The sequence below is a fragment of the Bicyclus anynana genome, chromosome 3 (assembly GCF_947172395.1).
Source record: "Bicyclus anynana chromosome 3, ilBicAnyn1.1, whole genome shotgun sequence".
Taxonomy (NCBI): Eukaryota; Metazoa; Arthropoda; class Insecta; order Lepidoptera; family Nymphalidae; genus Bicyclus; species Bicyclus anynana.
Genome location: NC_069085.1, coordinates 4,307,851 through 4,325,114, shown reverse-complemented (window position 1 = coordinate 4,325,114; position 17,264 = coordinate 4,307,851). Strand labels below are relative to the sequence as shown.

General features: G+C 38.7%; 1 protein-coding gene across 2 annotated transcripts in view; it reads left to right on the top strand.

The window, feature by feature from the left end:
* The window catches only part of LOC112052239 (myosin-VIIa), a 45,724-nt gene that overhangs the window by 18,319 nt on the left and 10,141 nt on the right, over positions 1-17,264 (top strand). For both annotated transcript variants that reach the window (XM_052891331.1, XM_024091246.2), the window contains exons 3-7: positions 11,042-11,302; positions 11,809-12,087; positions 12,805-13,089; positions 13,784-15,379; positions 16,006-16,233. In XM_052891331.1, the coding sequence (XP_052747291.1) occupies positions 11,042-11,302; positions 11,809-12,087; positions 12,805-13,089; positions 13,784-15,379; positions 16,006-16,233 (2,649 nt within the window). The remainder of the gene's footprint in view (positions 1-11,041; positions 11,303-11,808; positions 12,088-12,804; positions 13,090-13,783; positions 15,380-16,005; positions 16,234-17,264) is intronic.

Here is a 17,264-nt window from a genome sequence, read left to right as displayed (position 1 = left end):
GATACAGGGATAATCATACTGTAATATATAAAAAAAACATACCTGTCAACTCGAGAACCTCCTCCTTTTTGAAGTTGGTTAAATACTAATATTATAAAGAGGTTCATTATATGGTGTAATCTCTGGCTCTACTGAACCGATTTTAAAAATTCGTTTACCACTAGAAAGCCGCGTAGCCTATGTTTTATCCCCGTATTCCCACAGGAAAGGGAACTACGTGGGTGAAACGGGCTGTCTACTAGTCTATATAAACAGAATACCACTTCTAGCGAAGTGATGTGTTCGTGCAAGGCATAGTGTTTTAACCTGAGGCGAAGGTGTTACCCTCGTGATGTATTTACATCGGCAATTAGACCGCAATTCAGCAATGCTGCTTAGCAGCAAAAATAGGCAACTAAAAAATGGTATTAGATTTACAAGCGCTTGTGAAAAAATTAATACGTAGAGTTTCTACCACCTGTTTGGAAGACAGATTCTGCTAAGAGCCGCCAATAAACTCAACAGTTGATTGATAGATCAGATAATAGCTCAACGGTAAGAGCGGTCGGACTCACCGGGGGGTGGTGGTTCGATCCCGGCCCTGTTGTTCTATTGTCGTACCCACTCCTAATAGTTATACTGTCGTTCCCATACCTAACACAGTTTTTCCCGACTAGTTGGAATGGGGAATATTGGTCATATTAATTAAAAAAGATGTGTTAAATATCGTTAAAAAAACAAAAGAAAAAAAAGAAATCCAAAGAGTATCATCATAAAAATCCAAAAATACCACATTATACGATAAAGACCATATTGGGTATTTAGCTAAAGCAGAGGTTCCGAAACTTTTCTCATAGACTACTTTCTAATTTAACTGGATCCGTTGGACCCCCTGCTAAATTTTTATCCTAAACTCGACAAAAAATGTGATTAGCTGATTAGATTCACCTATGGAAATTTTTGTTGCAGCTGAATCAACAGCCACCACGAAAATACAACAGTTTAAAAAAAAAGAGAGAATTGATTACTTAGTTAAATGATTAATTGATTAGGTATGCTGTGAGTGGATGGTAGAAAGTTAAATTGTCTAAGGAAAAGTTATTTCAGCCAACTTTAATTTTCGATATCTACTCACAGCACAAGAAACCAACAAATTCACAAATTATTTTATTTATAGAATTCCCCATTGGGCATGAAACCAGATAAATTTTCGTGGACCTCCGCTTACAAAACGTGAACCACCATTTTTATGTCACGTAAAAGTAGACCCCCGCCGAGACTTCCGTCGACCCTTGGGGGTCACCACCTTGGGAATCGATGATCGAAAGCAAAGCGCTATCTCCCTGGGCAAACACGCAATAAACATGCGTATATTGCTATGTTGTGCCTGTAATTCTACCGGCACCTGGACCACTTTGGGAATCGATGATCGAAAGCAAAGTGCTATCTCCCTGGGCATTTTTTTTTTTTTTTTTGTCGGGGAGGAAAAAAATCCCTTCGGACTTCTGCCGGCTAGTCGGCAGGGCATGTCCGACTTGCACGGACTAAAAATAACCTCCCCTGTGCTCCGTGGTCAGCGCGGAACCGCTTGGCATTACTTCACGCTGACCTTCCTGATATATTTAGCTCTCTCGTTTTTCTTCTCTTTCTTTTTCTTCTCTTCTTTTCATCGTGGCTCGGAGCATATGAGCGTACTTTTGCCACTCTTCATCGCTCGACAGCATACGAGTTATAAGGTTTGCTGCGTTTACCCCGTCGCTTGTTCCGTCGGCCGCAGCTCTCAGGTCTGTGCAACCTGAGCATTCGAATAGTGCATGCCTCGGGGTATCTACCTCGTCGCAGAAGTAGCATGACTCGTCGTGCGCCTTTCCAATGGCGAAGAGGTATGTCTTAAAAACTCCATGACCGCTAAGCGCCTGCGTTAACCAGCGATCTACCTCTCCATGCTGTCTCTTGTGCCACTTTATAAGGATCAGTTCCCGTGTCCAGGTCCCTTTCCCTTGTCCCAGCCATTCTTTCTCCCACTCCGTCAGTGAATCCTCTCGGACTTCTGCGGATGATCTGTCTCTGTTTTCGAACAACATCGCCCGTTCCTTTACGAGTTTGTGTATAGGTACAAGACCCGCAATTACTAGCACAGCCTCAGTGGAAACTGTCCGGTATGCCCCGCTTATGCCTATTGCGAGACGTCTTTGCACCGTTTCCAGCTTTCGTCGATAGAGATCGACTTCCATTGCTCCCTTAAATATAGGTGCTCCGTAAAGGATGACGGAGTGGGCCACTGATGCTAGCACCCTTCTTTTACTGGCTCTAGGACCGCCTTTAGTTGGCATTAACCGATACAGTGCCTCCGTCATATTCTGCGCCTTTTTTGCTACCTCCTCTATGTGCTTTTTATAGTTCAGGTTCTTATCTAGCCAAAATCCGAGATATTTTATGTGGTCTTTTGGACTGATTGAGGCATCCTTAACTATAAACGTAATAGGGTCTAGTTTTCTTCTGCCGCTAAACACTATAGCTTCAGTTTTTTCTGGAGCTAAAGACAGCTGTTTTCCGAGCATCCACCTGTTTATGAGCTTTAGTGCCGTGTTGGCCTTGACCATAAGTGCTCTCTCCGTTTTTGCTACGACTACTAAGGCCAAGTCATCGGCAAAGCCCACCAATTGGACTCCCTCCGCCTGGTTTATTTGAAAGACTCCGTCGTAAAGGATATTCCACAGGGTTGGACCTAGAATTGATCCCTGAGGTACCCCGCTACTGACCTTTATCATATCCTCCCTTCCAGTGGTATCCTTTACCTTTATGTACCTCTCTTCCAAGTAACTACTAACCAGGTTTTGTATGTACCCGGGGAAACGCCTCGTCCTTATTTCCAGCACAATCTCTTTCCAGGGTGCAGAGTTGAAAGCGTTTCTGACGTCCAAGCATATCAAGGCGCATAGTTTACGATTTCTACCCGTTCCTTTCTTTGCCTGTATGGCTGTTTTCACTACTTTTTCGATTGCCATTAAAGTAGAGCGACCCTTTCTAAACCCGTATTGGTGATTAGAGAGACCACCATGTTCCGGCAAAAGCTTCTCGATTTTATTTAGAAGAACTCTTTCCAGAAGCTTCCCATACGAGTCTAACAGGCAAACCGGTCTATAACCCGTCGGGTCATCGATTGGCTTGTTTGTCTTTTTGAGCAGCACTAGGCTAGCTATTTTCCACTCGGGAGGAAAATTTCCGGATGTAAAAGCCTCCAGTAGGATTTTCCTGATAGCTTCAGGGATCACTTCGACTGCAATTTTGACAATCTCCGGATAGATTTGGTCTGGTCCAGGTGCCTTCTTTGCCTTGAGGTTCTCTGCTGCTATCTTTATTTCCTCCAGTGTTAACTCCATATTATCGGGAGCGTTCGAATTGACAATCCGACAAAAGTCGCTGTGCACTGGAAACAGCACTTCAATCACCGATTTGATTAGATCCATTTTAAGTCTTGGAGGACTTCTTCGCAGTTTCTTAGTTACTATCTTGTATCCTAGCCCCCACGTATCCTTATCCACTTCCTCACAGAGCTGTTTCCACTGGTCTTGTTTAGATTTAATTATGGCACACTGCAGCGATAATTTTGCAGCTTTATAGCGCTCTCTTAGGAATTCCTCTTTCTCGCTATTTTCCGTTGAGTCTTTATTCTTTTTCCTTCTTTGCCTAGTATATTTTCTTCGGCATTCTGTGCAGAGTTGCCTCTTTTCCCTAATTTCTTCATTCCACCAATAAACCGGAGTTTTCTTGGGTATTGATTTCATTGGCATCGCTTTCTTGCAGGCCTTTCTAGTAGCTTCTATCAATTCCGCTGCTGTTTGAATGTTAACTTGCTTTAAACTGAACTCCAGTTCTTTTCGATCAAGTTTGTCTAATTTCCATCCCGTTGGTACTTGTATAGGCGGTTTTATCTCCCTCTCATTTACATTGAACTTTACGTATCGATGTCCGCTCATGCTGTCTTCTCCCAGGACTTGCCACTCTGTAATTTTTTGTGTCAGACTGGAGCTTACAATCGTAATATCAGGGGTTGACTTTTTTGTTCCTCTTTGAAAAGTTGGAGCTAGGCCCACGTTGGCTATGACCATATCTGCGCCTGCCAAGAACTCCATAACAAGGCGCCCCCGAGCGTCCTCGGCTTTAGTGGACCAGACGTTTGAGGCCGCGTTAAAGTCTCCGGCTACCACTATATCGCCATGCTGTGCCTCGATGCTTTCAAAAAGCTTGTTTAGATCTTCCTCAAACTTTTCAAAGCCGTAGTTTGGCGAGAAGTAACAGCTATATATGATAAGCCCGGATAGGTCTATAGCAATAAACCCGTTTCCCTGGGCCGCGACTTTCAACTGCAACCCATTGTTAAATGCAATCACGGATGCGTCACCTCTGAGGTCTGTTAACCACTTTTGTTTCTCTGCTATTTTCCTGTTTGGTTCCGATATAATACCTATATCTATGTTGTGTTCTCTTGCAGTTACCTCCAGCAGATCGTGGGCCGATCGTATCCTGTCAAGGTTTATTTGTAATACCTTGAGCGGTGACCCTGGGAATCCACGACCTGCTGTTACCCCCCGTTTTTTGGCCTCGTTCTTCTAAGACCGGGAACCATTTTTTCCACGATGGGCAGCTTTTAGACCCAGTGCGGTGATCTGTGTTTTCTGTTCTCTTATCTTTGCAGATGACGCATGTCATCTTGTTCGCACAATCCTTGGCTTTGTGTCCCTCTTCTCCGCAATTATAGCATTGAGAGCTTCTATCCTGTCCTGGGCAGACAGTAGAAACATGACCATATTCGAGACACCTGTAGCATCTTTTCCTTTGGTCCAGAAGGCTAACCGAAGCCCTCACCAATCCTATTTTTATTTTTCTCTCATCTGCTAGTTTTTGAGCCTCTTCCTTTGACATCTCTAATATCGCCGTCTTGATTCCATAACTATTCTCCCAAAAGCGCTTGATACGGAATTCACTTACTTTTAGTTTGATAACCTGATCTATATCTTCTCTTTCGGCAGTAGTATCTAACTAAACCTTTTATTATAACGTCAGCGGACTCTTTGAGTGTTCTAAGCGTTAAAGTGGGACATATTTCTCCCATTTTATTTTTTATTTGTAAGACACCTCCGGTTCGTCCTTTTTCTAGTTCTAGAAGTATATCGCCTTTTCTTGTTTTTCTCACTTTTGAAAAGACAATGTCTTCGTTCGCTAGTCCAGATTTTACCTCTTTCAGTACGCTAGCATAGTCGCGGTTCTTTATCTCCACTAATAGTGCTTCAGGTCACTCTCCCACATCTCCCTGGGCATACACGCAATAAACATGCGTAAATTGCCAAGTTGTGCCTGTAATTCCACCGGCATACAAACGAAAAGGCTGGTATTCAAACTCGCTTTCAATTAAAACAAATCCACAATAGGTAGGCACATTAGCATAGTGTCCGCAGTCAAACTAGTATGTGGACAATACCATATCGAGAGCGAGAGTGGTCGCGCCTGCGGACTTGCACTATTTACTCGTGAGGTTGGCGTGGGAGTATGTAGAAGTGAACACCTATTTTACAATAGCTACGACCTGTTTCGTGGTTCACTTTGAAATGTGTGAAAAATACTTATTTTTTGGCTCCTGTTTTATGGTAGGGGGCCCATAAAGCCTAACTTGCGACCAAGTGGAATGAAAAAGACAAAATATCGACTAAATATTGCTGTCGTCCCAACGCAAAGAAAGAGACCGGCATTTAGTTATTTAGTTAACATTTACTCTGAATCAATGTACAGTTTTCGGAAAAAATCATCTCTACTTGGTACTCTTATGACTAAAATGGGCTTATTTCATTTTCTTTATTTCTCTCATTTTTTCTTATTTTTCAGTTAATAATACTAGTGTGTATGTTCTTTATTTGTGATATTTAAGTTATCTTTTAATTACTGTTCTTCTTTATTTCATGCTGTGTGTGTTTATTTGTAAGTAATCACTACACGTATAGTGATTTATAATTTAGTTACATTTTATTATTTTAGTTAGTGTAAGTGATTGTAAATAAACCTATTAAATAAATAAATAAATAATAAATTTCCGGTTGCGCCGCTATTGGTCGAAATTTGTCCATTTCTCTTCACGAGATGTGTCGTTGGTCTCATGTTTTGGGTGATCAGATGATCGGAAGAATTAATGGTTTTAATATGTAGACATCCTATCCTACTGATATTATAAACGCGAAAGTTTGTATGGATATTTGTTACTCTAACGCCGCAACTACTAAACCGATTTGACTGAAATTTGGAATAAAATAGATTTTATTTTAGATATACATATAGGCTAACTTTCATTTCGGAAAAATCCACGGTTTCCGAGCGATTTATGAAAAACTAAATTCAACGCGGACCAAATTGCGGGCGTCCGCTAGTACATACTATTTTCTTTTTAGCGTATTTTTTTTTACTCTCGACTTTATTTAAAAATACCTACCTTAATTAAAAAAAACATAATAGGGAATTTTTGTTTTTAATAGGTACAAGTAGGTATACAGATTTCGCTTTTAGTAATGAAAAATATTCTTTGAATAATATATCTATTTATAAAATGACGAACTCAAAAACAGAGCAGTGCGACAGTGCGTGCCGATTTGCATTTTTAACTACGTATGAATTATTCTTCATGCAAATACTTTCTATTATAAATCAACATATATTTATGACTGCTTTGATAAAATTATTATACGTTTAGAAAGCTTGCATTCTGCGTTTTCGAGAGCTTTCGATAATACCGGTATCATAGAGTATCCGAAATTTAATAAATACAATCAGGTTCAATCACTCGACTTTTATCTACAAACCTCCACTTCAGAACGCCGGGTATATTTTTTGTTATCTTATTTAGTGCTATGCGAGCTTGAGATTGTGTATACAGCAAATTGTGCTTGAGCAAGTCTAAAAATAGTAGCCATAAGAGACTACTTACAATTATTCAAAAAAAAAATAAACTTTTAAGTAATTATTCAGCACATGGTACGATTAAATTGCACTGAAGGTAGTGAACTTTCTACCAATATAACGTAAAAACCGTAAAATGTCGACTGACAATTGCGTTATTTTAGTAGACATTGATGTCAGGTATCACCATGTAATATTTACGGGACACCCTGTATGGAACCTACTGCTACAAGCATGTCGGTGGCGCGAACGCACGAGATTTCACCCATCCAAAAAGTGTCCAAGGTTAAGCTACTGCTCGTGCTCCAGTCATGAGCATGCCGGTGACGCGAACCTATACAATTTCCCCTTACCAGCAAGTGCCCATCGCGCCTAAAGAATTTCACTTCAACAAACACCAGGAGGGCTATTCCGTACCGATGTTTTTGTAACTCGAAAGTGTGAGTCTCGAATTCACCTTTATCTCTCACTGTCTAACCCGATATTTTAGAAAGAGAAAGAAAGAGGTGAATTCGAAACTCGCACTTGCGAGTTATATTAAAACATGGTTACAGAATAGCCGTCCAGTTCACCAAAATCAAACAAACTTTATGGTAGAGCTGACAACTTTTCAGCTTTTAAAGTTTGCTTTAGGATAACTAAGTCTTTGACTGTTTATTTATACTCAGACAGCGTGGCATTGAATTAATTGTTGTTGTAATTTTTTCGTGAATGACTTGTGTGTTGATTTTCGACATCACTTTTAAAGTTAGTAATTTTTTTAACCGCTTTATGGGGGCTTTGTAGAGTAGATGAAAAAGTTAAAAAATATATCTATATTCCTTAATTTATTGAATTATAATCAAATCCAGAACCATTCTGTCATCAAGCACAAAATATTAGCACCAGTGCAGTCGTTAAAGTTATAACATATAGATAAAGTCTATATACAAAACTGATTCAATCGAGAGAGAGAGAAACGGTCAATTGATAAACTTATTGACATTGAATGATACACTTAATTACTCGTACATCGTATAAGACCAAAACGAACACGACGCGTTGTAAAACGAGCACAAACAAATAATTAAACATGTGTTTTCGAATTATTATACGTTTAAAATGTTGAATTTAGTAAAAGTGTTATGACTTTCGAATTAGAAACCATTTTCGAGGTATGTAGAACGAAAAATAGAACGCTCAATTACCTGCATGTACGAAAATTAGAGAAATATTTATGTTTCGATATATCCCGTTAGTTTTAACTTGTTATTGTGGATTCAATTAGTAAAAAGACGGTCGGAATTTTGAATATTTCCGGTCGATAGTGCTTGTGACTTCAGTAGCCGGATTGGAAGATTTGGTTTTCAATTTTACGGCATCCAAGTAGAGGTTTAATTCTGCTGGTATAACTATGGAAGATCTATCCTATATCGGGTTAGATATAATAATATATGTTAACACTGGTATTGAAATAATATAATGTTATTCCAATACAAACTTACATCTACAGTAGTGTGCAAATAAATATCGTAGTGTGAGAATTGTGAAGAAGTCGGTACTTTGAATATAGTTGCGTAGAGTTCTATATTGTTATTAATTCGGCTCACTGCTGAGCTCGAGTCACCACGCTGGTCCAATGCGGATTGGCAGATTTGACACACGTAGAGAATTAGGAATATTCAGGTATGGTAGGTTTCCTCACGATGTTTTTCCTTCACCGTTTGAGACACGTGATGTTTAATTTCTTAAAATGCACATAACTGAAAAATTAGTGGTGCATGCCCCGGTCTATTTCGAAACTACGCCCTCCGAATCGAAGGCAGACGTCCACGTCCACAATCCACTGGGCTATCACGGCTCATCAAATACTCAAACATCAAATTACCTACTCGTAATTACTCTTTTGTAGGTAACTTCTTACTGCTTGTAGTTCTATGTTAGAGACTCGTATCACGCAAGCAACCCAAGCAACTATTGCCTAACTAAATAAACAATTAGAATATTATTTAATTTAAGCGATTACTTTCACCCAAGTTGAGATAATAGTCGCGAAACGTGATCGTGCAGTTGGATAAGTAGCGGCTCATATGCACACTTTCTATCAAATTCGATACTGTCAACTAGCGAGCATTGTCTCAGTTCCGGTTATCAGACGGCCGACGAATTCATTATTTAGTTTTGGACTAAGAACCTGCGATAGCCAGACAAACTTCTAGACTAACTAACTTAATAACTTAACGGTAAGAGCGGTCGGACTCATCACTGAGGGGTTGGTGGTTCGAGCCCCGCACTCCTAATACAGTATTTCTCGGCTAGTTGGAGGGGAATGGAAATATTTTACTAATATTATAAACGCGAAAGTTTGTATGGATGTATGTTTGTTTGGATATTTGTTACTCTTTAACGCCGCTACTACTGAAGCGATATGGCTGAGAATGGAAATAGATTTTAGTTTGGATTAATACTACTACTATTAGGCTACTTTTTATCCCCAAAAAATTCCCGAGATTTGCGAAAACCTAATGATTTTGATGGTATGAATGTTTGTTACTCTTTCACGCCTCGGCTACTGAACCGAATCACCTGAAATTTGAAGTAGAGATAGATTATAGTCTGGATTAACACAAAGGCTACTTTTCAAAAAAAGGAAAGGAAAAATCCAAGGTTCTCGCGGGATTTCTGAAAAACTGAATTCCACGCAGACGAAGTCGCGTCCGTCCGCTAGTTGGTCAAATTTAAAAGATATGGAAAAAACAAACATTAGTGAAAATTTGTCAGCCTATGCTCCTATACCATAGACAGGGCAGGTACAGTAGCCACTTATGGAGTTGGCTTGGGATTATGGCTTAAGACGATAGCAGGTTTCTAGGGTCCAGACCTGACTAAGTATAGATTTTTTCAATATTTCCATTCTTTTCTCATATAATACCTCGGTATACTATGAGATATCATGTCCAAGTCTTCAGTCTTTTAGCTTCACGGCAATTCCGATATACGAGTCAAAAAGATCAAATTATAAGGGTCTCTACAGAAGGTTTTTTCACGAAGTTAAGGGTCTGGCGACTGGAGACAGAATTTCTCATGATATATAACAAAATATAAAAATTATACGTTTTATAAATAAACAGTTAAAGATTTGGTCCCTTAAAACTTGCTACCTTCCAATACCATCTCCTTAATTGACTACTTACTTATGGTAGGAGCAATAGATTGACAAATTTTCAGCTTTCATAAAATGAGGCATGTCTGACTATTACAGGCTCTCATCATATTTCGTTTCTCGATACAAGATTCACAACGTTATGTAATAGCGATAAGTATCAAAGCTTTTGACACTATAAGCTGTTAAAGTCTCAGTGTGGATTATGTACTTATGACAGATGATTAAAAAAAAACAAATTAGAAGTTATATGTGGGTCATTTTAATCCATATTTGACAGGCTATCAATTTTTAAATATCAAGTAGCATTTGTTCCCATGGCATACTCGATTGACTCATTGATAATATTAGTGGTTAGTGACAACCTGGAGGACTATTCTGTAACCATGTTTTGTATAACTCGGAATGGCGAGTTTCGGATTCACATCTATTTTTCTCTTTCCACAGTATCGTGTTAGACAGAGAGACATAAAGGTGAATTCTAATCTCGCACTTGCGAGTTGTACTAAACATCATTACAGAATAGCCGTGCAGACCTATGAAAGTACCTTTTATAGCGGATGAGCTTTTTAAAACTACTTCAAAAAAACAAGGAGGTTCTAAATTGACTTTAGGTATACTATATTATATGTATATTTTTTGCTAAAGTTTGTCTTGACAGTAGTCAATAGTTGATTGTAATTTTGTACCCAAAGGTTATTGCATCGACTTCATACAACTTCATTGTTCTTAGCACTATAAATGATCGTTAAAATAGTCTGATGATGACGATGATGACGATGATGACGATGATGACGATGATGATGATGATGATGATGATGATGATGATGATGATGATGATGATGATGATGATGATGATGATGATGATGATGATGATGATGATGATGATGATGATGATTATGATGCTGTTGATGATGATAATGATGTTGGTGATGATAAAATTCATAGTTATAACGTTAGTTGTTTAAATTCCAGGGTGATTACATATGGATCGAGCCGGTGTCCGGGCGCGAGTTCGACGTGGCCATCGGCGCACGCGTGCTCGCGGCGGAGGGGCGCCGGATCCGCGTACGCGACGACGACGGCCAGGAGCAATGGCTGCCGCCGGAGCGCCGCATCAAGGCCATGCACGCCACCTCCGTGCACGGCGTCGAGGACATGATCTCCCTCGGCGACCTGCACGAGGCGGGCATCTTGAGGAACCTGCTCATTCGCTATAACGAGAATCTCATCTATGTAAGTCTTATCATTTTTAAAGGACACCATTTTTGATACATTACTGGACCTAGAAAGTACGAACCGACATAGTTCTCAGGGCTAGTACATTGAAGTGGGTGGTCATGTCTGTCGGACGACCGATAATCGTTGAAGTCGTAAGGTTCTTGAGTGGAGACCACGTCTCGGAAAGCGGAGTGTGGGACGCAACTAGGTGGATTGATGACATCAGGAAGGTGGCTGTGTATCGATTAGATGCAGAAAGCCAAAAAAAGAGTAGGCTGGCACTGTTTAAAATAGGCCGAAATCCAGCATCACAGTTGGACATAACCTCTTTTAAGCAGAGTGTGTAAATTAGAAATCAGCTTACTAATAGGATTAGGGCAAAAATACTTTTTGAAAGAAAAAAGGTGATCCTAATGTCAGCCACGTATCATTAATAAATGTTTGTAGGACGTACTTTCTACACACCGGTATAAAATACCGTAAAATACTGTTTAATAATAAATCTATTTTATCTTTTCCAGACTTATACGGGTTCTATATTGGTAGCGGTAAATCCATACCAAATATTACCAATTTACACAGCGGACCAAATTAAGTTATACAAAGAAAGAAAAATCGGGGAGCTGCCACCACACATATTCGCGATAGGTGACAATGCGTATGCACATATGCGGCGGTACGGTCAGGACCAGTGCATTGTGATCAGTGGAGAATCGGGCGCAGGAAAGACTGAATCCACGAAGTTGATTCTGCAGTACCTTGCGGCGATAAGTGGGAAACATTCTTGGATAGAGCAACAGGTGCGTTTACACATGCTAGCCATACAATTTGCAATGATAAAATAGAAACAAAGGCCATCCGCAGAAAAACCAAAGTCAGCGACAAAGATTAATTGATCGATGATGCGACTTAAAATCATAATGCTTGATAGTGCTTTCGATGACGATGAAGATGACGATGACGATGACGATGATGATGATGATGATGATGATGGTGATGATGATGATGATGATGATGATGATGATGATGATGATGATGATGATGATGATGATGATGATGATGATGATGATGATGATTATAGTGATGAATAGAAACAAATTAATTAAACCTCAGTTAGCATCTAAAATCACGCAATTATAAAGTTTACTAATAAAGCCTTTTCTTACACTTCATATCAATTTTCTCGATAACTTTGTAATGATTAGTATTACTGTATGCCGCTAATTCATAATTACACACATATTTCTAATTGAATGTCAGTATTGTTATTCAAACAAATGCTCCTAAAATGTCAATAGTCTTTGAAAAAGCAAAATAGAGCCGGTTGGTCAGGCATAAGTAAACTTGTTAACGGTTCACAAGTCATGAATAAATTCACAATGTTTAACAATTCAATTGTAATTTCAGTCATGCTACAATGAAATCGATCAACACAAAAACGACATGAATACTAGTCAGCTGTCGTATACATATTGTATTTAATTGAGTTTTTTTTAATAATATCATTTCCTTTTCAGATCCTAGAAGCTAATCCAATCTTAGAAGCTTTCGGAAATGCAAAAACTGTGCGGAATGATAACTCGTCACGTTTCGGAAAATACATCGACATTCATTTCAATAGCAATGGTGTTATAGAGGGTGCTAAAATAGAACAATATTTACTAGAGAAATCAAGAATAGTCTTCCAAGGAACAGATGAGAGGAATTACCACGTGTTCTACTGTTTATTGGCTGGTTTATCTAAAGAAGAGAAGAAAAAGTTGGATTTAGGGGAGCCTTCGGATTACCGGTATTTATCGGGAGTAAGTATTAATTAACAAATAATAAGAAACTTAAGCTAACCAATCCTGATAGTTATACAAACAAATTATCATCTGGAATTGCAAGAATACTTGCTGTATTTCCGCGTTGTATAGCCAGACTGTTCATTTGCACACAAATTATACAGCCCACCAGCCAAGGCAATAAGCCGCGGTTAAATATAGCGGAAAAATATTATGCACTGCAACTCCATAGCCCAAGGCTCCTCCACGGCAGAAGGAACAAATAAGTAACTCTCGATCAGAGAGGCATACTTGACCCACTTACCGGTATCAACTTTCTCTGCTGCGGCTTTCAGTATTCATTCTGTCTTCCTGATTTGATTGGGTTGACATGCACGGAGTCAATGAGTATGTCAACGCAAGTAGGGCCCACACTACTTCCCAGTTAGTATAGTTTAGTTCCCAGGGAAGCAGCGTCGATTCATCAGGTCTCTTGCTTATCATAGCAAGAATCCTTATGGATTCTGGTCAAGGATGACCTTGACTTCATTCCTGATGGAATTGATGACTCCCATAATCCTATTTCTGGTGGCTTGATTACCGCAGAAATGTTTCTGTTTATAATTATGATAATAAAATAAAAACTCGAACCTATCGTCATAATTTGAATACATATTTTATAACAGAATTAAGAGAAGACCATAAATAAAACTAATATTATTCTTCTTTTTAGGGCAACAGTTTCACATGTGAAGGCAGAGATGATTCAGCTGAATTTGCAGATATACGATCTGCAATGAAAGTTTTGCTGTTCACCGAATCGGAAATATGGGAAATATTGAAACTGTTAGCAGCTGTCTTACACTGTGGAAATATCAAATACGAGGCAACTGTCGTAGATAATTTGGACGCCACTGAGATTATAGAACAGGGAAATGTTAAAAGAGTGGCAAGTTTATTAGGGGTACCAACTCAAACGTTAATACAAGCGTTAACAAGAAAAACACTGTTTGCACATGGAGAAACCGTTGTGTCAACACTAAGTAGAGACCAATCTGTTGATATTAGAGATGCTTTTGTGAAAGGAATTTACGGACGTCTTTTCGTGACTATAGTAAGAAAAATAAATGCAGCTATTTATAGACCCAAAGCTACTATGCGGACCGCAATAGGAGTTCTTGACATCTTTGGTTTTGAAAACTTTGATCAAAACAGTTTCGAGCAATTCTGTATAAATTTCGCCAATGAAAATCTTCAACAATTTTTCGTTAGACATATATTCAAATTAGAACAAGAGGAATATAATCATGAGGGCATAAATTGGCAACATATAGAATTTGTTGATAACCAAGATGCCTTAGATTTGATTGCCCTTAAACAGTTGAACATAATGGCTTTAATAGACGAGGAATCAAAATTTCCAAAAGGAACGGATCAAACTATGTTAGCTAAGTTACATAAAACACATGGACTCCATAGAAATTACCTGAAACCAAAATCAGATATAAATACTAGCTTCGGCTTAAATCATTTCGCCGGTATAGTTTTTTACGATACCAGAGGATTTCTTGAAAAGAATCGGGACACTTTCAGCGCTGACTTGTTACAGTTGATTCATATTTCTACAAATAAGTTCCTACAACAAATATTCCAAGAAGACATCGTTATGGGTTCGGAAACACGAAAACGGACGCCAACTCTTTCAACCCAGTTCAAGAAATCTTTAGACTTATTAATGAGAACTTTAGGATCATGTCAACCATTTTTCATTCGCTGTATAAAGCCAAATGAATTTAAGAAACCCATGATGTTTGATCGAGGTCTATGCTGTAGGCAACTTAGGTATTCTGGAATGATGGAAACCATTAGAATTAGGCGAGCTGGATATCCAATTAGGCACAGTTTTAAGGAATTTGTTGAAAGATATAGATTTTTGATATCAGGAGTGCCTCCAGCTCATAAGACAGACTGCCGAGCTGCGACCTCGAAAATTTGTGCAACCGTTTTGGGTAAATCAGACTATCAGTTGGGACATACCAAAGTATTTCTGAAGGATGCACATGACTTGTTCCTCGAACAAGAAAGAGACAGGGTATTAACGAGAAAAATTTTGATATTGCAACGATCTATTCGTGGGTGGGTGTATCGCAGAAGATTCTTGAAAATGAGAGCGGCAGCTATTTTGATTCAGCGCCATTGGCGCGGAAAGCTGCAAAGAATTCGGTATAACAAAATGAAGGTGGGATACGCGAGGTTGCAAGCTTTGATACGTGCCAGAGTTTTAGCGCATCGGTTCCGACACTTGCGTGGACACATTGTTTCATTGCAAGTAAGTAAATGATTCGTACTTATAGTAATTAATTTTTTCATTTATATTGTATGCATGTTATTCAAAAAATATGGTAATCATTTTGATATAAGATAATGGTAAATTATGTTTCAATAGGTTTATGTTTTGAAGTTTGCGTCATGCACGATCGTCTTTTATAAAAATTGACTTATGAACACTATTCTGTATAGTCAAGTCAGGGAAAGTTACAAAAGGTAGGTGATCTAAAAAATAGAGGAAATAGACAAAAAACGAACAAATTTTCTCTAGTAATTGTAAAATAGTAATAATGATTATATTCTAGTCTGATTTTTCAGATCTCAGAATCCAGATTATCCGAGTATTTTTCCAATTAGGAGTGGCATCATTTTGGTTAGAAAACTTCGATAAAGTTATTAGGGACTGGTCAGGGAAAACAAAAAAGTATGTGGGAGATGAGCCTGAAGAATTATTATTTATTTTTTTATTCTATATTCCCGTTCCCGTCTAATTAGTGTGTTAGGAGTGGGTGCGACAATAGTCCAGCGGGCGGCGATTGAACTTCCACCTCCTGGTGATTAGTCCTTTACCACTGAGCTGTTGAGGCTTATTGACAAGAAACTAATGATTTTCGTAAATCTCTTCAGGCAGCAGCACGCGGGTACCTAGTCCGTCGCTCGTACGGCCACAAGATGTGGGCGATCGTCAAGATCCAGAGCCAAGTGCGTCGCCTCATCGCGATGCGGCGCTACCGGCGACTGAAGCAGGAAGCCATCGCGCACAACGAGGCGCTGCGTCTCCGCAGACAGGAGGAGCAGAGACTTCAGCACCAGGGCAACACGCGGGCGAAGGAGATAGCGGAACAGAACTACAGGGTATGCTTTTATTTTACAACTGACTAAAAATGGGTTGGGGTCTGTAGTTTTTGTTGAAAAGGATAGTCAGTGCCAAGCCCGTGTATTGTTAATTTATGTCATTTCTGAAATGTCTAAGAAACTAACGCTTTGAATGAATAGCTATAAATATAAAGGCTTGGCATCACCTTCAAAATGCCGTCGCGTTCTGTAAAGTTACAGTGCTGTGACATCTCTGGTTTCCATTGAAACTTCGTTGTTAGTGCATTTTATGTTTGGGACCCTATAGAAATAAAGTTCAAAGTCTAATAAAACAGAGCAGTTAGTAAAATATATTAAAATGCTATATTTCGTTGGGATTTTTCATGGGTACGTTTTTGTTGTTGAAGTCGGTTCTATTTTTTTTTAAATACTTATTCAAATATAATTATAATAAATTGAATCGAATATAATATTTACAATAACGATATGAGCTGTTGTCAATGGTCTTATTCTATCTACCTAACTGTTGGATCAAGAGTCGGATACAGAAGGCAGTGATTCTTGAGACGGCGCGTATTGTGAGGAGAATTCTAATATGCTTTAGCATTTTTCCATGCAAAATACTCAAACTATTTTAGGATTTTAGAATTCACAAGCCAAAGAATGAACATAAAAATATCATATTGTACTAGAACGCGAGACAATGATTTGACTACGGAATTCCAGAAAGATTGCAAAATATAATGTAGTTTTAATTGCTTTTCTATCGCTAATCGCGTCAGGTTATAATCCATCTAAGATTGACTAGATTGCGAAAACAGAAAGCATAATAATCATTTAACTATAATATCTTACCATTGATCTTTACTGATAATATCGGCAAACACAAATACAAAATTATTGTAACAAAAAAAAAGTATTTTTAGTTAGATATCTTTTGTATTTTCGTAAGTATGTTTGTCTGTGCTACTTTGTGGAGCATTTTGAACTCTCCTAAGTGTGTAGTCGTAATTACAATTTCAGGGTAAGTTGACTTAAAAATTAAAAATATTTTAACTATGAGAAAAGTC